General features: G+C 32.8%; 1 protein-coding gene and 1 long non-coding RNA gene across 3 annotated transcripts; both read right to left on the bottom strand.

The window, feature by feature from the left end:
* Nucleotides 1-1,959: 1,959 nt before the first annotated feature.
* Nucleotides 1,960-4,763, bottom strand: LOC136232010 (uncharacterized). Of its 2 annotated transcripts, XR_010690231.1 has the most exons (4): nt 4,645-4,763; nt 4,379-4,482; nt 3,138-3,280; nt 1,960-2,394 (listed from the first exon to the last, which is right to left on the bottom strand). It is a non-coding gene; the product is annotated as an uncharacterized lncRNA (long non-coding RNA). The 2 variants fall into 2 exon arrangements; XR_010690230.1 differs by having other exon boundaries at nt 1,960-3,280.
* An 8,735-nt stretch (nt 4,764-13,498) lies between these two features.
* On the bottom strand, nt 13,499-15,895 carry LOC136233174 (putative F-box protein At3g21130). Its single transcript, XM_066022779.1, has 2 exons — nt 15,762-15,895; nt 13,499-14,851 (listed from the first exon to the last, which is right to left on the bottom strand). The coding sequence occupies exon 2, from the start codon at nt 14,560-14,562 to the stop codon at nt 13,648-13,650; it is 915 nt and encodes a 304-aa protein (XP_065878851.1). The 5' UTR covers nt 14,563-14,851; nt 15,762-15,895; the 3' UTR covers nt 13,499-13,647.
* Between the last annotated feature and the right edge of the window lie 8,156 nt (nt 15,896-24,051).

Below are 24,051 nucleotides of genomic sequence, written 5' to 3' on the forward strand. Positions count from 1 at the left end.
AATGCCGTAAAGCCAGAACGTGGTTGGAAATAATATATGGGCCCCCCTTGATCACAGTATTGTAATCCTCAACTCTAGTAAACTTGATGACATAGAAGTCATTTTCAAGGTCAGTAATACTGACTTTCCCTTTCCTAGCCCACTGGGCTTGAATCCTTTGGGCAAAATAATTAAAGCTGATCCTCTTCCCCAACACCTTAACTATCAAAGACACCTTCCACTTCTCTCTGAGTTCCCTCTTCTCTTCCGAAGACACTCTAATAACCGGACAAAGAGGATCATCCTGGACACCATCCTCCTCGTCCGAATCAGAGAAAAGATCCGCAGAATCCGGAAAAACCAGGCCAACGCCCAGCCCCAGCATCGGCAGGCCCCCTGCGGTGCCCGGCGCCATCGGCAGGGAGGACAGGCGCCGCACAGTCCGCAGGCGGCAACTTGCCCATCCGTCCATCCGGGATCGCAGGGAGCAAGGGGCGGGCAACCGCGTCACCCGATCCCATGCGCCCACCCCCCAAACATCCTGCAACCACTGCCCCAGGCACAGGGCACCGCTCGTCCAACCTCCCTGCCGATGAATCCCCCTCCAGCGGCGCCGCATGCGTCCCAGCCGAATCCGCAAGCAAGGCAACCGATCTAGGCGCCACGCCCCTGTCCCCACGATCCCAAGCCCCTCTAGCCCCCCAATCCCCTAAACTGGCGCCGCAACCTGCCGGATCTAACCCATCGGACCCTTGCCAAGCCCCCCGGTCCCTCACCCGCTCGCCATGCCCCCTCTTCTCCCTTGCATCCCCTGCCGAAGCCACAACGCCACCAGCCGACACTCCATCCTGCACCAGATCCGACGCCCGCCCTACCCCAGCCGCCCGATCCGCCTCACCAAGATCGGAATTGCCGCCATCACCGCCCCCTCCAAGGTCCGCCTAAACCTAGGTCTCTCTCTCTCTCTGTCTTTCGCCATCAGATCTGCGAGAGAGAAGACAGATCTGAGAGAGATAAGATAGATCTGAGAAAGAGAAAACAGATATGAGATCGAATGAAGACAGATCTGAGAGAGAGAAGACGAATCTGAGAGAGAGAGAAGACAGATCTGAGAAAGAGAAGACAGATTTGAGAGAGAGAAAATAGATCTGAGATTGAATGAAGACAGATCTGAGAGAGAGAAGACAGATCTGAGAGAGAGAAGATCGATCTGAGAGAGAATAGATCCGAGATAGAATGAAGACAGATCTGAGAGAGAGAAGACAGTTCTGAGAGAGAGAAAACAAACCTCAAAATAACCAAACCACAAGCCGTAGCTCCCACGAGAAGGAGAAAACCATAGCTCCCATGAGAAGGAGAAAACTTCTCTAATGAAAGAAGGAGAAAACTTCTCTAATGAAAGAAGTGAAAAATAGGGTATTTATTTATAATTAAGCCTTATAAATATTAACCTGCAATTGTATTATTAAATTACAAAAAGTATAAAATCTTTTTTAGAACCGATATGCAATTAGTGCCAGATAAGTAACAAAATATTTGTGCTTAATAATAATATCTGAAATTAACCCAACTTACCAACATTAGAAGTAAAATTGCTATTAGCTGCCAACATTAAAAGTAGAATCACACCATTTTAGATGTTAAGGATAAAATTACTTCTAACTGTAAACATTAGAGTATTTTTGACACCTTATCCCTGTCTCAATATCTGACATTATGCTTTTATAATTCCCGAAAATAGCATGTTTTTGGAGATCATTAAAATATTTTCAAAGTTTAATGAACCAAATGTCGTTTTTTTAACAAATTGAAGGAGCACAGTACCATCTAAGCTATAAAAAAAGCACCAAGTTAGATTCATATCGTTAAAAAGACAAAAGATAATTGTTTCAAACTCTTTCTATTTGGAATATCATAAACATGAAAAATAAGTAAAAAGAATTCAATTGAATCTTTTTAACACTTTTAAACAAACGAAAAAAAGCATAATGGCTAATCTCTAATTAAAACAGAAATATAAGTTAGCTATTTTTAACCAAATTACATATGTCATTTGGCTAATAGACATAATCAAAAAATAATTAATATCAGGTGGCAATATTCTTAACCACTACAATTGCATTGGCGAAACTAAACTCTCAACATATGGAGATACAAAAACATAGTAAGAACACTTCTCATCATAAGTAATCTTATCGCCCTGAACTACAACAGGCTTGAAGTTACCATCATGTAGATCAAATTTTCTAAGTTGACCTTTTCATGTGAGGTCCAACATTCCTGAATTCAATGTAAAGCATGAGTAGTTAAAGCAAAAAGGGACCATAGAATTAAAACTGGAAATTTTGTTTCATGTGCTTTCCATCCCACAATATTGTTCGAGGACCCATATTTCATGTTGTTCTTTGGTACAACCTGAAATTGCAATAGACTCCTTGTAGTGAATCAAGGACAGATGAATGAAACTTTTGGAAGGCAAATTCATATAATTCAAACTTTCTTCTGCCAAATCAAAATATACTAAACATGTCGGGTATTCATAATAAATGTACTCAAAATCATCTTCTTCTACTGCTTCTTCATAGTGACACACTCCGGAAAACCAATGGATACCATTATTAGCATAAAGAAACCTTGATCTAAAAGTAGTGATCGATTCCGGTTCGGTTATTCTCTTAATTTTTCATGAGCTGCTTTTGAATGAAAATATATGAAGTATAACGTAAACTTTATTAATGGAGCGTTTAAGATAGACATTTATAATCTTGTAATCATCAGAGGTAGAATCGTAACAGATTGCAACATCATGAGCATTTGCAATCAATTCGGATTGTATTATCTTATACTCAGTTGGGAGAGATGGATTCCAAACGAATATCTTATGATCTCTAGAGAAAACGAACCATATTAATCCATCACAAGAGTTAGAAACGCGGACAGGAATGTCCTTTCCATGACCAAGAAAAGACTTAAATGGAAAATCAAATTCTTTAGCATGTAAAACGCCATCAGAATCTTCTTTGTACATAACAAAGTGATAGGATGTATACTTATAAGGAATAAGAAGGCCAAGGAAATTTTTGTGCTGATTGTAACGGAGAGCACGAGCAAGATTTAGATGTTTCTTTATGAAATACGGAGAGTTTATAATGAAATACCAGACTGTCTTGAATCTCAAAAGAGATTTCACTGGCAATCTCAACAGAATTTCCGTCACAATCTCCTCCGGCATAAATTCCAATTCCACCACAACATCTTGTTCTGTATTTCTCCCTTTTTTATCCATTTAAGTTGTTAAATTCTGATAGCATAAAAGAAGAATAAACAATCAGCATTTTAGGATAATCAATTGCTTCAACAAAATTAAGATAGCCACACAGAAGAATTAACTGCTACGGGATTATAAGAAACTCACTGTAAATTAATAATCTAAAACTGTATAGATAACAGAGTTAAAACTCTTTATTGGTGTTAAAAAAAACTATGTAAAAGCATTAAAAGTTACTTAAAATCTAATTAAACATCTATTTAAAATAGGTAGGAATTTAAGAATAGAATTCGTTTACTGGTCTTTGTTTTCAAATAAGAGAATCAGCTAACAAGCTATGTGTAACGGAAACTTTATGGAAACTAATATGGAACGTTTTTCGTAATTACTCAAAATATGAAACGCGTCTCTCGGTTTTTAAACGATTTACTTGCCTATTTCGATTAGAATTCTGAAGATTCAAACTTTCTATTTTGCAATTCCTATTGAGAGTCCGTTTATTTTCAATTTTTGAAACTGCTATTTTGAAGCGTTTGGTAATACAAAAAAATCAACTAATATCTATCAGCTATCAACAAACAAACAGCTATCAGTAGCAGCAGCAAACAGCAAACACAACATGTGAAACAAAAAATGGTGTAATTTTATCTAGGAGCAATTGGTGTAATAATCCAATATAAGATTAGGAAAATTGAAATTTCCTATTTGCCCGATAATTCCTTCATTATATCTAGAAGCAATTTTATCTCTAAAGTTTAGATCTAGGAGTATCATTATATCTAGAAGCAATTTTATCCCTAAAGTTTACATCTAGGAGCAATTTTATCCAAACCTTTAAAAAATGGTGTAATTTTACCCTAACTTTGTCGGTGTCAAAAGCAATTTTACCCAAACGTTTAAAAAATGGTGTAATTTTACCCTTAACTTTGTTGGTGTCAAGAGCAATTTTATCCTAACGTTGGCAGTTTGGATCAATTTGGAAAATAATTTTTATAAAAATATACTGATAATTTGTCGAATTTTTATAAAAATATACTGATAATTTGTTCTATTTGTATTGTTAGATCAAAGAAAATATGGATATTCAGTTGGTGCAGGAACAAAATATACATGTTTTACATTGAGGAGTACCTGATGCGCAAAAATTAGCTGATGCAGTAGTATATTCGGTTGTTTGCGGCGGAATAGATTCAAGCGTCGGCCGAGACTGTAACTTCCGGCCGCCCTTATCTTTGCTACATAAATACACATAACATGGATTAAAAGAAACTCAATGTAATAAGAAATCATGAAATCATTGAGTACTGGAAAAACTCAGCACAATTTACATCGTGAATACTTGACTCGTTTATTTCAACATCGTGAATCTACAAGATGATTACAAGAGAAAGTCATACCTTGAAGAAGATAGATAGCTCGATGCAGGTCAATTGGAGAGCTTCAGCGGCGGTAGGTCAGCTGTAGTCGAAGTTATTTAAAGGTGTCGGCCGTTTCAAAATTGGGAATTGGGTTTAAGAACACTACGGTGTTCAAGCTTTATATATACATATATATATATTGAAATACATAACTTACGGGTGTTTGTTAGGAGGGATATAGGAGGTGGGATATGGATAAAAAATACGAGATAAGTTATTCCGTGTTTGTTTGGAAGATAGAAAACTGAGACGGATGAGGGATACGCTTCTTATCCCTCAAATCCTATACCCAGGAGGGGGGTGGTATAAGGAGGTGGGATAAGCTCCTGCGATTTTAATAGAATGGAAAAGTCCATCTTATCCCTCAAATTAATGTTATGTAGCTTAAATAGGGTTAAAATAGTAAAATGTATTATTTTATCCCTATCCCTATCCCACGTACCAAACATTGAATAATAATTCTCGACTATTATATTTTTATCCTTATCCCAACTATTTATCTTTATCCATATCTCAACCTTTATCTCTATCCCAATAGAATACCAAACGCCCCGTTAGTGTTTAACTAGGATTACTGATTCAATTATAAAAAAAAGGATTATTGATTTAAAAAAAATTATGGGTTAAGGTGCAAAAATAGCCCCCTACCGTTTTGAGTCGTGAGTAATTTTATTTCTAACGTCTAAAATGGTACAATTTTATCACGGGTAAATTATAAAACTAGATCAAATGGGAGGCACATTTACATATTTATCCATTTACTCAACCTACTACATATCTAGATTGTTTTTGTGTGACTTTTCCATAATACCCTCAATATTTACGCGCATCTGTCTCCCTCTTGTCTGACTTTGCAGATTCGACCATATGCGAAGCCTGCGAAGCTAATGTTTGGTTTACTTGATGAATTTAATTAGCATATGCAAATCCTGGATGTGTTTTGAAGCTAATTCGCGAAGTGGTATATAACAAAAAATGTCAAACAACAACGGATTCTAACATTAAAATCATAACATTATCAAAATTTACAACAAGATTGCCACAATTACAACATTAAAATCATAACATTATCAAAATTTATAACAAGATTTCCACAATCAACTCATAACAAAACATTTCAAAGTCAACGTGACAAATCTGGACAAAAATTTCTCCCTCTACAGGAAGTCCAGACCTTTTGTGATGAGAAATGGAAGTCCAGACCTTTTGGGATGGACGTGTCTTATGGTGCACACCAAGATTGGCACAATCTCTCTTAACCAATCATTTCAAAGTGAATGTGTCAATCTTGAGGGAAATTTCTCCCTATATAGGAAGGAAAGTCATCTCCCCTGTAGCCCAATATGCCGCCTTCTAGAAAGGGATGTTATGTAATCAACCACCTTTAGGAAAAATTAATCGTGTTAGGCAAGAAAAAAGATAATTTTGGCTTCGCGAAATGATGATTAGCAAAGCATGCGAATGTAAATGTGTAGGGAAAATGATGATTTTACTTCGCGAATCGATGGTTTCGCGAAGTCTGCGAGGTCTGAAACGTGACGATCTACGTCGCATATCGATGCTTTCACGAAGTTTGCGAGTGAAATCATGAACTTTTCTACTCGCAGACTTCGCGAACTAATCGATTCGCGAAGTAGATTGACACGTTTCAAGCTCTTTCTCTTCGCAGATATTCGTGAAATCATCGACTACGCGAAGTGATTTCATGAAAAAACGCAGAAGAAGCAGCAGATACTTACATTTTTCGCGCCTTTCACCCTTAAAAGCGACAATAACAATATGATAAACTGAGAAAAACGATGGAAATAACATAGAATAATCATTTCTTTGATGGTAACAAGAAGAAAGTGTTGGAAAAATAGGCTAACGTATAGCAGCGGAAATATAAAAATTTTAACCTATTTCCATAAACCATAAGATTCGTTAACCGTTATTTCATATAAAGATGGATAAGAAGAAATACTTTTTGATGTTCTATCTACGTTGTAAACGAAGTGCCCACAACTCTTACTTTGAGTTCCCGAGCACAGAACAAAAACAAATATAAGATCAAGTTAGAATCAACCGTTGAATAGCAACCAAAGTAGATTGCCTCTAATTAATTAACACAAGATCAAGGATAAAGAAAGAAAGATGAAATCAATTGAATCGATAGGAAGCGGTGGATTGTTTCGTCCTCAACAAGGGGTGTCGAAATTCTCTCTCCCGGTTGCACTGTGTATTTCGAAAATTCCAGTAGGGTTTTGGTTAATGGATTTCGAAAATCCTATATGAGGGGTTATTTATAATCTCTTGTATCTAATCCCTAGTTAGATAGAATTAGGTTATTGAAATAAGAATTCTATTCGGAATAGAATTCATAATTATTATCCATTAATATATCTAATATATAAAGGATAATAATAATAACCTTATTGGATAATAATGAGAGTAATTTAATCTAATTAAAACTCCTAACTTATTTATCCTTTAATTAATTTAATTCATAATCCTAATCTAATTAGAATAGATAAAATCAAATTAATTATTTATATATTTATTTACATAAATTTCGACCCCCCTCTATTACTGGGCCTTACTGGACTCAGTTGGGCTTCCATCAATTAATTAACATTTGTCTCTCTTTTGGGTTCCAAGTCTTATGTGTGACCCATTAGGTTCTTATTGCTTCTAGCCGTATGCAACTATTAAAATTAATTTTCAAAGAATTATATTTAATCTTTGCATAACGGAATGATGTACAGAGTATGTGATTAGCAAGTCCGTAATCATTCCCCTAGAGCTATAAGAAGACAGGTTGATTCTGTCGTTGACCTTTCAGTATTAGTTACGGTATAATTCGACCCTTTATTAACTACGTCCTTGAACTGAATCTTATGACTATGGATAATGTCAAGTCACATATAGCGAGAGGTTCGTTTTACTTGTACAGGCCGAGTCAACTCAAAATAAATAGGTTAAGTGAAATCTGTATTTCAAGTCTTAAGCTATCACCTTGCAAGGATTTAGAGTCGAGTCTTCCACAAGCGATCCATGGACATATCTACCATTTATCGGGAGTGATAAATGCTCAATCCAATATATAACGATCCCGCAATCACTTCCTGTGATACCCAACGTCTGCTGTTCACACCCCAGAGTCATCTCTGTTAAGGATCGTGTTACACCAGAGTCAAAGCGTCACATTCCGTAATCCAGAATACCAATTAACATTCCTTTGAGTTTGAGGATTATTTACACCTATTAATACCAATAAGATGAACAGGTGACAATGATGAATCTACCCATCATGTTATCTCAAGTCGGGTCCCCAATCCTAATGAACTACTTTTCATCGGATCCATGTAACTGTCCAGATATATGTATATATGAAGCTTGTGAGATCATCTTTCTGTCACACAGAAGACATTGTTACATACAAGTCTCAACAGTGATATATCAATCCTAAACATATCACTTGACTTGGGGTGGTTTTAAGTTTATTAGTTTATTATAAAGTTTTGTCTCACTTCATGCTTGTATGAACACTTTAAAACAAACTTACGGATTTCCTTTTATTAGACTTTATTTAGTGTTTAAAAGGGATTGCCTTTATATAGTTATAAAACATATATCTCATTAAAACAAATGATATAAAGAACAATTCATTTACATTAAGTTTGTATCCTAGAACAATTGTCTATAGGACACTAAACCCCAACAGAAAGAAACCAAGTAACGAGCAGGAACAGAAAGATGAAGAACCATGGCTTCGTTTTCTAGGATTTGGAAGTTGCAGAATCAAGAGATAAAGAGAGGAAAAAGAGAACTACATTGTGATTTGGAGAAATGGTGCAGATTTCATGCAATTTAAAGGAAGATAGGAAGATCAAAAGTCTTGGAATCATTAATGGAGGAGCCAACAACCGTTTCGCGCAACCAAGGAGAAGAGGGGAGAGAATGTTCGCGTAATGGGGAAGTGGGAAGGTTAGGGGTATTATGGGAGAGTCACACAAAATCAGTCTAGATATGTAGTAGGTTGAGTAAATGGGTTAAATATGTAAATGAGCCTCCTATTTGACCCATTTTTGTCATTTACCCTTTTATCAACAACGTTTGTAGCCAAGAACAATTTTACCCCTAAAGTTATAATATGGGTTAATTTCAGATAGTATTATAAAAAAACAGATATTTTTGTTCCTTATTGCATAACAATTCGTTCTAAAAAAGGATTTCATGTTTTTTTTGTAATTTAATAATAGAATTAGAGATTAATATTTATAAATTCGGTGAATTTTTTGATTTTTTTTTGTCTAATTCGTACAAAAGACAGTATGTTTTTTTCACATCCAACATATGCTTGTGATTTGCTCTGATACAATGACGCACGTATGAAATGTAGAGGACATGATTCATGACTGAGCAGACAGTTTGATGGATTATTTCTCAAATTGATCCAAATTATCAATATTAAGAGTAAAATTGCACTTGACAATAAACATTAAGGGTAAAATTGTATCATTTTAGACATTAGTGGTAAAATTGCTCCTGACCTAAAATGTTAGGGGTATTTTTTTACCTTAAAACATTAGGAGTAAAATTGTACCATTTTAGACGTTAGTGGTAAAATTGGTCTTGTCCCAAAATATTATTGGTATTCTAGGTAGGGGTGAGCATGGTCTGGTTCGGTTTTTAAACCGAACCGAACCAAATAAGTACAATTTTTATAAACCAAACCGAACCAAACTACAATTCGGTTCGGTTCAAACCGAACCAGATTATTTCGATTTGGTTCGGTTTGGTTCTATTCCAAACCAAATTAGAGATAATTAACTAAATAATGTTCCTGAACTTTTTTTTTTATAATTTTAAATTTTTTTTACATACTTCTCTTTATTTTAGTTTGTTTATTTTTTTCTTTTATAATAATAATGAATTCATTTAAAATAAAAATTTCATAATAATAATGAATGGAATAAGTTGATGTTGGGTATCATATGTGAGTTGCGATCCTCTTTTCGGCTTTCTGTATAACTTAAATTTTTTTAATTTTTTTTTAATAATTAAATAATATAATAATAGTTTAATTGTATTTATAAGGGTAAATAATTTATTAATCCTCTAGTTTTTACCTAACACACTGTTTAGTCCTCCTATTTTGAAAAACACATTTTAAGGTCCTTATCTTTTGCCAATATTAACTTTGTGGCCCTTTTATCTATTTTTTTTTGTAGGTTTTTAACCGAACATATCTTAGCTTTTAAAACAACCACAGTACAATACAAGTTCACCATGTTACTCTGTTATTTTATATATATCTGTTTATGCTAAAATATAACGATTACAAGTCTAACAAAACTAGACAAAAGGACCATAGAGTTAATATTGACAAAATTTAGGGACCTTATAATGTGTTTTTCAAAATAGGGGGACTAAACAGTGTGTTAGGTAAAAAGTAAGGGATTAATAAATTATTTACCCTATTTATAATGGGTTTGGCACATTGGTAGTAACTAAATTATTTGTAGTGTACTGGGTAATAATAATTTAATTCGGCTTTTCGGTTTATCCCTAAACCGAACCGAACCAAACCGAAAACTGAAGTTACATAAAAATAAAAACCGAACCGATCCGAATTACAATTTGGTTCGGTTCAGTTTTTAGGTTCGATTTTTGGTTTTTGGTTCGGTTTTGCTCACTTCTAGTTCTAGGATTATAAATAAATTTAAAATAATGTTTGGTCCTGGTGATCTATCCGGAATTTTTGTCATTTGATCCATGATCTATTATTTGGTCACATTTGACTCTTGATCTATTTCAATTGGTAAAATTTCACCCAATTTATATTAAAACTTAACCGAAATCATTGATAACTAACAATATTTTGACACTCGAACTTAATAGATTTTCGTTTATGATTTGTTTTTTTATTTTTTCATTTTTTTCATCTAATTAATTGTTTCCACATAATGTGTAAAAACACTTTAAGAAATATCATGTGTCAAGTTCAGATGTTAAAATATCATTACTGGTCAATGATATAAGGATTCCGTTAAGTATTCACACAAAGTGGGTGAAATATCACTAATTAGGATAGATCATGGGCCAAATGTGACCAAATAATAGATTAGAGGAGAAATGATAAAATTTTGAATCCCGACCTTTTGTTCTTCAACATTAAGTAATACCACTAATTAGCTGTTATATTTTTATTGGTTAATGTTCAACTTGTTCAATTTTTAAATTTATAGCAATATTTTTTGTTTTATTTATTGGTTCTTAATGGATAAGAGTACTGACGAGTAAAATGAGACGGATATGAGATGCAACAAGTATACTTGTTAATGTAATGAGACTGGTACTGTTAAGTAAAAAATAAACGAGTAAGGGCTTGACATTGACAGTACCCACGGGCCGTTGTCATCACTAATTGTGTGATACATAATTAATACTAATAGAACTAAGGTTGATCGTGGATCTTGGAGATTCTTCAACCAAACCGAATATTAAAAAAAAAAAGATCCAGAATTGGATTGAATTGCTAACTTTTTTCTATAGGACCGAACTGAATTGTACCATTGACTTAATTAGGTACAATTCTGGATATTATCAAATTTCTAATATTACTGAGTAAATATGTTGGAGATTCTTGAACGGGACCGAATATCCAAAAAAAAGATCCAGTATCGGATTGTACCGTTGAGTTTTTCATTAGACCCCGGACCGAATTATACCGTTGACTTTAGGAGATATAATTATAGAGATTTTCAAATCCCCAAATTGTATCGAACTGTAGTCACCTCTAAATAGAACTGCAACAAGTTGTGTGATACATAATTAATAGTAATAGAACTGTTTTGGGTGTCAAAGCCGATAAGTAAGTCATAATCGGATTGGGTGATTTATACATTATACACAAAAATAATAATTATTGTCTCCATAGATCGTGTTGTCGTGTCTGAAATTGACATCGGAATCACAAATACATAGGGTTCTTCTTGAATCGAATCATAGTTGTTTCATCTTTCTGCAATTTCTTCCCCCAATTCTAAATCATGACATTCCAACACACAACACTTGCTTTTATAGCATTTGGTTTTGTCAAATGTCTCGTGTTTCTCAAAGGGAGAATGTGCAAAAATACCCCCAACGTTTACAGTCAGACAGGAGCAATTTTACTTTTAACGTTGCCAGCCATGGGCAATTTTACCTCTAACGTTGGCAAGTTGGCTCAATGTCAGACATAATTTATCAAATTGTCTTTTCGGTTATGAATCTTGTCATCTACCGTACAATGTGCGTTATTTTATCACTCTTTAGTAACAGATCATAAACATATGATTAGACGTGAAAAAATTTATAAAAATATTTCGATGAATTTATGAATATTAACTAGTGATGGCAACAAGTACTGTACCCGCGGGTATCTGGCACTACCCAACCTTAATGGGACTACATGTACCCTGTATAAAAAGGTACGAGACGGATATGAGATCAAAACCATTACCCGTTAGGGTAATGGGACGGGTATGAGAATGCCCCTCAGGGTACCCGTTACCTGTCATAAGTTTTTTATATCTCAATAAATATTATTGGTTTTTAAATGTAAGACGTGAGATTTGAACCCAACATTTTGTTTTTAACCATTGAGTGATACCACTAAGCTACTTTATTCTTATTAGGCTTAATACCTTTCAAGCCCCTTCAAGTTGTCCTAATACTGCAACGGACCCTCCGAACTTAGACTTGTAACAACTAACTCCCTCAACTTGCTTATTTGAAACAAATAACCCCTTAAATAGGTTATTTCGAGAGTTTCTTTTGGCCTTTAGCTACTATATCAGTAGATTAGTTAGATGTAGCAGCCGATATTTTTAAATCTTTTATTTCTGATGCAATATTATGTTGAATTTTTTTTTTTTTTTTGGTTTAGGAGTTATTTGTTCTAAATAAGCAATTTAAGGAGTTATTTGTTCCAATTGAGCAATTTGAGGGGTTATTTGTTCCAAATAAGCAAGTTGAGAGGGTTAGTTGTCACAAGTCTAAGTTTGGAGGGTCACTTGCAGTATTGGGACAACTTAAGGGGGTTAGGAAGATATTAAGCCATCTTATTAATTAAGATTCAATTTGTTCAATTTTTAGATAGATAATTTATTAAATTTATACTTTGTTAAATTTGTAATATTTTTTGTTTTATTTATTGATTCTTAACGGGTAAGGATACCTGAGGGTACCCATGAATTAAATGGGACGGGTATGGGATGCAAAAAGTATACCCGTTAAGGTAATATGACAAGTACGGGTAATTAAAAACTAAAAGGGTAAGGGTTTGGGATTTGTATTACCCGCGGATACCGTACCCGTTGTCATCCCTAATATCAAACTCCAATTCTATTATTAAATTACAAAAAATATAAAATCTTTTCTAAAACCGATATGCAATTTGTGCACGACAAGTAACAAAATATCTGTGCTTTATTATAATATCTGAAATTAACCCAACTTGCCAACATTAGAAGTAAAACTGCTCTTAGCTGCCAACATTAAAGGTAGAATGACACTGTCTAAATTACTCCTCACTGTGAACATTAGAGTATTTTTACAATTTATCCCAATCTCAAAATAACATTTTAATCTGACTACATGCTTTTATAACTCCCCAAAATAGTAGGTTTTTGGAGATTATTAAAATATTTTCGAAGTTTAATGAACCAAATGTCGTTTTTTAACAAATTGAAGGAGCACAATACCGTCTAAGCTATAAAAGAAAAGCAAAAAAAAAAAAAGACACCTGTTTCAAACTCTTTCTATTCGGAATAGCATAACCATGAAATATAAGTGAAAAGAATTCAATTGAATTTTTTAACACTTTTAAACAAGCGAAACCAAGCATAACGTCTACTCGCTAATTGAAACAGAAATATAAGTTAGCTATTTCTAACCAAATTACATATGGACATAATCACAAAACAATTAATATCGGGTGGCCAATATTCTTAACTACTACAATTGCATCGGCGAAACTAAACTCTCAACATATGGAGATACAAAAACATAGTAAGAACACTTCTCATCGTATGTAACCTTATCGTCATGAACTACAACAGGTTTGAAGTTACCATCATATAGATCAAATTTTCTAAGTTGACCTTTCCATGTGAGGTGCAATATTTCTGCATTCAATGTAAAGCTTGAGTAGTAAGAGCCAAGAGGGATTGTAAAATTAAAACGGAAATTTTTTTTCCATGTGCTTTCCATCCCACAATATTTTTCAAGGACCCATATTTCATGTTGTTCTCCGATATGATCTGAAATTGCAATAGACTCCTTGTACTGAATCAATGATAGATGAATGAAACTTTTGGAAGGCAAATTCATATAATTCAAACTTTCTTTTGCCAAATCAAAGTATACTAAACATTTCGGGTATCCATAAATGTATTCAAAATCATCTTCTTCTACTGCTTCTTCATAGTGAGACACTTCGGAAACCCAGTGGATGCCATTATTAGCATAAAGAAACCTTGTTCTAAAACTAACGATCGATTCTGGTTTGGTTATTCTCGTGATTTTCCATGAACTGCTTTTGAATGAAAATATTTCAACTGTAATGTAAACTTCATCAATGGAGCGTCTGACAGAGACATTTATAATCTTGTAATCATCAGAGGTAGAATCGTAACCGATTGCAACATTATGAGCATTTGCAATAAATTGAGATTGTATTATCTTATGCTCACTTGGGAGAGATGGATTCCATATGAGTATCTTATGATCTCTAGAGAAAACGAAGCACATTAATCCATCACAGGAGTTAGAAACGTAGACAGGAATGTCCTTTCCATGACCAAGAAAAGACTTAAATGGAAAATCAAATTCTTTAGCATGTAAAATGCCATCAGAATCTTCTTTGTACATAACACAAGGATAGGATGTATACTTATAAGGAATAAGAAGGCCAAGGAAATTCTTGTGCTGATTGCAACGGGCAGCACGAGCAAGATTTAGATGTTTCTTTATGAAATAAGGAGAGTTTATAATGGAATATCATACTGTCTTGAATCTCAAAAGAGATTTCACTGGCAATCTCAACAGAATTTCCGTCACAATCTCCTCCGGCATAAATTCCAATTCCACCACATCATCTTGTTCTGTATTTCTCCCCTTTTTATCCATTTAAATTGTTCATTTAAATTGTTGTTAAGTTCTGATAGCATAGAAGACGAATAAACAATCAGAATTTTAGGATAATGAATTGCTCTAACAAAATTTAGATAGGCATATAGAAAAATTAACTGCAACGGGATTACGAGAAACTCAGTGTAAGTTAATAATCTAAGAGGGTGTTTGGTTGCTCATTTTCATGATCACGTTTGCCATTTAAGTTTTAGATTTTTGGTTATAACTTCCTGTGTTATTTTTTATACCTGAAAAGTAACATTTACAACAATAAATAAACGGGCCCTAAAATTGTGTAGATAACAGAGTTTCAAGAGTTAAAACTCTTTAATGGTGTTAAAGAAAATATGTAAAAGCATTAAAAGTTACTTAAAATCTAATTAAACGTCTATTTAAAATAGGTAAGAACTGAAGAATAGAATTCGGTTACTGGTTTTTATTCTCAAATAAGGGAATTAGCTAACAAGCTATGTGGAACGAAAACTTTATGGAAATTGATATCAAACGTTCTCAATTCGAGAAATAATTTATCAAATTGTTTTCTAGACGATGAATCTCAACATTTACACTCTACATTTGAGTTATTTTAATCCTCATATAAATTTATAACAGTGTTTCAAGAGTTAAAACTCTAATTAAAAGCATTAAAAAGTACTTAAAATCTAATTAAAGCGTATTATATTCGGTTGTTTGCGGTGGAATAGATTCAAGCGTCGGCCGACTTTAACCGTAGACTGTAACCTCCGGCCGTCCTTTTCTTTGCTTTTCTATGTAAATTAATAATTGTAATAAGAAATTAAGAAATCCTTGAGGACGGAAAAACTCAGCAAAATTTTGCCTCAAACACCTAAAAATGCTTGACTCGTTTATTTCAACATCGTGATGAATTTCAAATCTAGAAGATGATTATATAGAGATTTCGTAAGAGAAAATCATACCTTGAAGAAGATTGATAGCTCGTCGCAGGTCAACTAGAGAGCTTCAGCGGCGGTAGGACAGCGGCGGTGGTCGGAATTATTTAAAAAGCGTTGATTGGAAATTGGGTTTAAGAACAGTACTGGTGTTGAACGAGTTGGCTGATTATAAAGCTTTATATATAAGTTAGAGTTTAACCGGATTATAAACATCTAATGATAAAAAGTTAAGGTGCAAAAATACTCCTAAGGTTTTGGGTCAGGAGTAATTTTACCCTTAAGTTTAAAATGGTGCAATTTTGCCCCTAAAGTTTGTAGCCAAGAGTAATTTTATCCCTAATGTTGGTAATTTGGGTCAATTTCAGACACTATTATAAAACACAGATATTTTTGTTCCTTATTTTGTACCAATTGCATATCAATTCATTCTAAAAAAAGATTTCATGTCTTTTGTAATTTAATAATAGAATTTGAGATTAATATTTATAAATTCGGTTAATTTTTTAAATTTCTTTTGTCTAATTCGTACAAACGACAGTGTATTTTTTATTATTTTTTTTATTTTTTTTCACATCCCAACATATGTTTATGATTTGTTATTGATAAAATTACGCACATGTGAAGTGTAGATGATAATATTTATTACCGAGAAGACAGTTTGATGAATTATTTCTCAAATTGACCCAATTTATCAACGTTAGGGGTAAAATTGCACCATTTTAGACGTTAGGGATAAAATTGATCCTAACCCAAAACGTTAGGGGTATTTTTGCACCTTAACCCAATAATAAATAACTTTAAATATGCTTAACGGTTATATGTTAGTATTGGAAGATAAATGACTCTAAATACATTACAATTTTTATTTTTTAAAACTGTTTTTTATTGAAGTTTTTTTTCCCTCGTAATTAAATAATACTTAAATGATTTTAAAACGAAAATATTAAGACGAAATTTTTTAAAAATTAAAGTTTTTTAGAATATAATTAATTCTTTAAATGTTTTACTTTGAAACCGTCAACGATCGTTTTGAGGTATTGAGTGGCTACCGATATTAAAAAAATATAAAATTCAGTGGTCATACAGTTAAGAATTGAAATTTAGTGACCATAATGTTAAAATGAGTTTCAGTGGCTATAAATATAATTTACCCATTTTAATTAGGTCTAATAAACAAATAACCCCTGAACTTGTCCAAATGTTGCAACTGTCCCCTGAATTTTCAATTGTAACACCTTACCTCTCAAATTTGTCCAATTGTAAAACATAACCCCTCAAACTTGTTCAATTGTAAAACATAACCTCAAATTGCTGACATGGACTGCAATTGAAGAAATGTGTAAAATACAAAAGCTGCAACGCTCGTGGAGTGTGATAATCAGATCTTTAGCGTGATACGAATCCGGGAAAACATTTTTACGGTTGCTTCAAGTACGGGGTAAAAAAATTCCTAATTTTAGGTTATGTTTTACAATTGGATAAGTTTAAGGGATAAGTTGTTACAATTGAAAGTTGGAAGGGGTTGTTGTAATATTTGGACAAATTTAGGGAGTTATTTGTGTTTTAAGCCTTTTAATCATAAGAATCAATTTGAATAAAAGAAACTTATCTCAGTTGAAAATTCAGGCAAAGTTCAAAAGAATTGGAAGTTTCGTACATCTAATTTGTGAATCTCCCCCTTGCACCAAGGTTAAAAAGTCACAATTGACTTAGATCCTATTTTAATTTAAAAAAAAAAATTGATTTTAGGAGTTTTTTTTGAATTAGTTTATTGCTCAATTTTTTTTTTGTTAGATATTTCTATCATTAATTACCTTTTAACTCTCATATGGTATTAATTTATAATCCTTACTAACAAATCTAAATATATTTTTTCTTCTTCTCATCTATTTCCTCTCTTCTCTCAAAACCTCATCATTTATCAAATACACAACTTGTTTGATTTTGTGAATCTACTTTGATGAGGAAGAAAGAAGTTTGTCTTCCTTCTTCCTTCTTCCTCCTTCCCCACCGGTTAGATTTGTTGTGTTTTTTTATTATTGTTATTCGTCTTTTCTGTTTCTGATCATATACTTCATCTGATCTCTTTATTCATCTGAATTGTATCTACTCTCGATTATTATTTCGTTTATACCTTTTTCGAATTTAGCACGAGCGGAAACGATTTATCTTATTCGTGGATTAATGGATCTACGTGGTTGCAACAAAAGAAAGGATTCACATCCGAATATTCAGAATGGCTCAAATGATGATGATTGGATTGCTGATGCTTTTCTATGGATTTGGATTTACGAGAAGTATATGTTTTCTTGTTCTTTGTTTTTAATACCTTTTATGGTTTTTTTTGCTCGTTGTAGTCGTTTTAATGCCTTTATGGATCTTGTAAGGTTTTATTCCTTATACTTTCTTTGTTGTACTTGTTGTTTATTCATCTATTAAAGATATAAGTACTTTTATCAAAAAAAAAAAAAAAACTCTCATATGGTATTAATTTATTTAGACTTTTAATAAAGGCTGAATGTTATCTTCAAAAGAGTGTTTGGAGACACGTGGACCAATCAACGTGTTGGACTCCAAACACACGCTTCTCACTTTCATAAATACATTAGCATGGAAGGATAGGGTCCAAAGACTTATCATAAGCTATCACGTGTCCAAAATACATCTCTAATGATCTATAAATAGCTGAAATATTCCATAACTCCATTTTTTAGTTTGAGATTCCAGGTATCTGATTTCTTAATCACTTAACTCCATTTTTCTAATTTGATATTCTCTGTAATATCACTGACTTCGCCAGGCTTCGGTCCCTTTTCTGACGGTTGTTGTGATTTCAGGTGACTGGAACTTTCATCAAGGATCAATCATCAAGAATTACGATAACAAACTCCAAATAAATGTTTTATCATATCCTTATTTGTCATTTTAAACAAACATCTATTAGTAATCAGCTAAATTTTATCAAACAAGTTTATAGAATCAGCTAACCAAAAAAGGTAATTAGCTAACATTAGTCAAACCGGTTTTTTCTAATTTTCGATAACATATGGCTAAAGTCGATTTTGTTTAAAAACGTTAAAGTTAAATTTGTACCATTTTATACGTTAAAGCTACATCTAAATTAACTTTAGAGTTAAATTTTGTTTTTTCTCCATATATTTTTATAAAAAAGTACATTAATTTTTCTTATCAGAAAAATTATTTTTTATTTGATGACTTTGAGCTCGAACTTAACATAAGGAAATAATTATCACTCAGACCATACAAAATTATTTAGAAATGACATCATTTTTAGATAGGAAATTGAAGATGTAAAAGAAATAAAATTATAGCTTTTCAAAAAAATAATTATGCCTATAAAAGTTAAAAAAATAAATTACTTTTGTTATAATTATTATAAATTAAAGTTGTATAATAATTTTATACTATTAAAAAAAGTCAAATTTATCCCATAAGTATAGAAAATATCAATTTTACCCTTTAATAAGGTTAATAATCCGAAGGGATTGGTATAGCTCTTCCACCCTTAATCGAGGGTAAGAGTCTGAACCGCACTTTGGATATGAAGCAATTTTAAATCTATGGATCGGTTGTCTCATCCATTTGAGGTGTCTATCATTCAGTGAATTGAAAATTAGTCTGAATATGGACATGATTTAAAGGTGCCACCGCGGTAGTACTGGACAAAAAAAAATCAAATATTTTGCTGAATTTATAAATATTTTTTTGATCTTAATAGAGAGGACAAAACCCCGGAGCACAACAAAGAACAAGCTAAGTGATACTAGTCATTCTAGGAAGACAAATACCACAAATATCAGAAAATAAGATATCCAGGATGTCTGTAGGGGGCACCTCACACTCGTGAAGACCCAATGGTAAACTTCCTGCGTAATTCGTCATCCAGTCCGCGGCACGGTTACCTTCACGGAGACTAATATTTATAAATTTGGTGAATTTTTTTTTCACATCCCAATGTATGTTTGTGATTTGTTATTGATGAATTTGATGAACTTGTGAACTGTAGATGACAAGATTCATGACCAAGCAAACAGTTTGATGAATTATTTCTCAAATTTATCAATGTTAGGGATAAAATTACTCTTGCCTTTCAACATTAGGGGTAAACTTGCTCTTGATCCAGAACGTTAGGGAGTAGTTTTGCACTTTAACCTTATATAATTACACGATTAAAGTGTGGGGTAAATTACACCCATGGCCACTAAACTTTACTCATTTTAACATTATGACCACTGAACTTCAATTCTTAAAACGGTATAGACACTGAACTTTATTCTTTTTAACACCGATGACCATTGAATTTTAACTAATTCCTCAAAATGATCGGTAACGACCTCAAAATGAAAATATTCAAAAATTAAAGTTGTTCAGAACAACATTTACTGAAACCATATTTTTTATTTTCCAAAATCACTCTTTTTTGAGTTTTTTCTCTCTAAAAATTCACAATCTCTCTCCTAACCAAACAACACCTAAACGACATCGAAACGAAAATTTTCATTAACTCTTTGAATTTTTTACTTGAGACCGTCAACGGTCGTTTTGAGACGTTGAATAGTCACCGATTTTAAAAAGTGTAAAACTCAGTAGTCATACCGTTAAGAATTGAAGTTCAATAACCACAATGTTAAAATACGTAAAGTTCAGTGCCCATGTACCCTATCTTTATATCATATATAATTAAACGATTAAAATGTGATAACCAATTTCTATCCCAAAAGCATCACAATAATAACTTTATTACAATTTTGCCCTCACCATCATTCTATTTTAAATCATCTTCTTCCTTGAACAAACCCTTGAATCTCATCATCATCAATGGCGGCTTCCCTTATTTTCCTCATCTTCTTCTCTCTTCATCTCGCCAATGCATCTCTCATTTCTCACACTCACACTACTCCTCATAAATCTCTGACCACAAATCAAACCGATATCCATGACGTCATACCGACGTACGGCCTGCCGAAGGGACTGATACCGGACAACGTGAAATCGTACACGTTACAAGATTCCGGTAACTTCGTAATAACTCTGAGCTCGCCGTGTTATGTTCAATTTGATCGGCTGGTGTATTACAGCACGGATATTAGAGGGAAATTGAGTTACGGTAGTGTGAGTGAAGTGTCTGGGATTCAGGCGAAGAAGTATTTTTTGTGGTTATCGGTCACCGGAATAGAGGCGAGTGAAGGTGGTGAGAAGATTAGTTTCTCTGTCGGGCCGTTCTCGGAGACATTTCCGGCGACTCGATTTGCTGAAATTCCGTCTTGTGAGAGTAAAGTTTCTATGAGGAATCCTTTGAAACAAGTGCTGGATGATTCCATAGATATTTGAGGTGATTAATTAATTAATTAAATGATTAGTTGTGTTTAATTAATTAAAATTATAAAAGCAAATTGTTGTGTGTATTTTTCTATTACTACCATTTTTCTGGAAACATTTTCTATGGAATTGTAATGCTTTGTTATATGGAAATATAAATATTTCTTCAGGCCGTTGTTACGGATCCGTTTGTTTTACCTATTGTTTGATATTACGATTTACTGTTGACTATTTAAAAAATACTGATTTTTAAAAAAAAGCAGAAATTTCCTACTTTTGTAAAAAAACTACTTTTAAGCTATAAAATACAATTAGGAGGTATTTAATCAAACATCTGGAACACTCACTTTTAAAGTGAAAAAGCAAACGGGAAGAGAAAAATGAGTAATCAAAGATCTCCTACTACTTTTATGTTTCGGCCTAATAGGCCTGCAGGGACATAGACATGGATCAGCTGGGCCATGTGCTTGGAGGGGATAGGCTCCTGGTCGCCTGAACTACTCCTACCATGAATAGTTTTGGCCATTGAAATTGTCCCTATCATGGATTCCAACTCCCTGTTTCCAATAAATTAAGATTGTGGTGGTTAATTAATTCGATTATTAGTTTTTATTTAATTACAAAATCCAATTTCGTTAATATATGATAGGGAATAAATTTCTCAAGTTTGTTCAAAACGATTCAATTTTACTTTTGTAGTATAAATGTAGTTTAATTTTGAAACATTCTACAGTGGTACGTAAAAATTAGTTCTGAATCACTCAGATAATGTGTATATATGCAAAAAAAAAAAAAACAAGTTCGATTTAGTAATTTTCTTTTACATATATATATGTAAAATTGGCTCTTCAATGAACAATCTTGTATTCACCAATGGGCATGACTATGGATCGGTTTGGTTTAAAAAATTAACTGAACAACCATTTCAAGAAAAAGGAAACTTTTGAAATCAATCTAAACTAATTGGATTTCGGTTCAGTTTGGTCCAAATTGAACTACATTAGTCTAATTTGGGAATAAATATAACAAAATCTTTTCTCAAGAACAAATTTAAATTCAAAATTTTGTAATTCAACTTTAATAATGAAGATTCAATTTTAAACATAATATATGTGATTGATTTCATATTACAACCATCACAATTCTCTTATAATTCTTTTTGCCCTTTGTTTGCTTATTAATAATATTTCTGTTAAAAAAAATAATACTTAATAATAAAATTATTGTTTCATTTTTTTTGAAAGAAAAATAACGCTGCTTTATTGATTAATATTTAAAGCATCCCGAGACAAAATGTCTCCAATGAATATAGGAAAGAATAAATGAATGAAAGAATTAGCATAGGAACGTGCATTACGAGCCATAGCGTGTGCAGCAGAGTTCGCTAATCTTAAAACATGAGCCACCGAGCAACCCGAGTGGTTTGAATGAAAAGCCTAATTTCCTCAATGACCAATCCATGCTCAGAAAGGTCCCGATGTCTTTTATTAATGCTATCCACAACCTCCTTCGCATCAATTTCGAACTGTATATTGCTATACCCAGTGGATAACGCCCGCTGCATGCATGAATACAGGGCAAGGGCCTCGGCCATTCTGACTGTGACATACCCAGGCTGGTACAAACTGTAACCGCCAAGGAACTGCCCCATATGATCCCGCAAAACTGCTCCCGAGCCGAAAATCCCCTCCTCATTGAACAGGGCCATAATAATATTTATATTTTTTTATAAAGGTATTCCTGATGGATAAGTTAATTAAGAATTGATTGGTAAGTTAATTAAGAATTAATCTTGATTGATTATGATTGTTATAGTTGGAGTTAATTGTTATTAATTGTTAGAATTTATGAGCTTGTTAGTTCGTTTGTTATAAATACTCGTTTGTATTCTTAGGCTCTGTTATTTTTTTTATTGAAATTAAATTAAACTAACTGAACTGAACTGAACGCTACTTTAAACAATTCAAGTTATAAATTCTAATTCTTCATTATTCTTCTTCAATTTCATTTTTCTTTTATCAGGATAGTATCAAAGCTTCTTCTGCAAAAAAAAAATAGTTTTCTGACAACTAACTTTTTATAACGTTTTATATAATAAATACATCCTAATAATTAGACGTATTTCCATATCAAGGTAATATTCCTATCACACCCAAATATGCCCTTTATTAATCTAAAAACAACTATGGATACTAGTTGCAGGATGTGTTTGTTTACTTCATTTTTTTCTCATTATTTTTTTCTCATTGTTTGCTTTTTCATATTAAAAATTAGAGTTTTAAATTAATATTTATCTTTTATACATGAAAAGTTTCAAACAGCAGAGAATCTATATTTTTCTAACAGTAAACAGCAAACAACAAATAGCAAATAAACTTAACGAACTTGTAGTATCTTTGATAAAAAAAATAATAATATGATTATATGAATCTCGTTCAATGAATTATATGCTTTTATAATTATTCTTTTATAAAAAGGAAATTAACTTTAACTCTAACCCTTTTAATAATCAAAATTAACTTTTTTATTCGATGAGTTATTAGATCCCGCCGAACTCAAAGAAATTATTATGACTCAAATCATTGAATATGATCACCAAAAATTATTTGAAATGTCTACAAAACTAAAAAAGAAATCAATATTATTATTATGAATAAAAGTTATATAATAATAGTAGGAGACTTTTTTTTCTAAATAAGACATGAAAAACATACATATAGAAACGAAAATAATATAATGTAAGTGTTATTAATATTTAACATGGGTTATACGGATATTATTAATTTATTATTACCATTTTATTACATTTTTATTAAATATAATCATATCAAATATATGTTACATTTGTAACGACGACCCAGTTTAGAGTGGGTGACGTCAAAGTACAAGGTTTGAGCAAGAAGTGACTCTAAGCGATGACGACAGGAGCAGAAATAATGAACTAAATCTCATATAGAAAATGGAAAGAGTGAGA

Source organism: Euphorbia lathyris, chromosome 6 (assembly GCF_963576675.1).
Source record: "Euphorbia lathyris chromosome 6, ddEupLath1.1, whole genome shotgun sequence".
Lineage (NCBI taxonomy): Eukaryota > Viridiplantae > Streptophyta > Magnoliopsida > Malpighiales > Euphorbiaceae > Euphorbia > Euphorbia lathyris.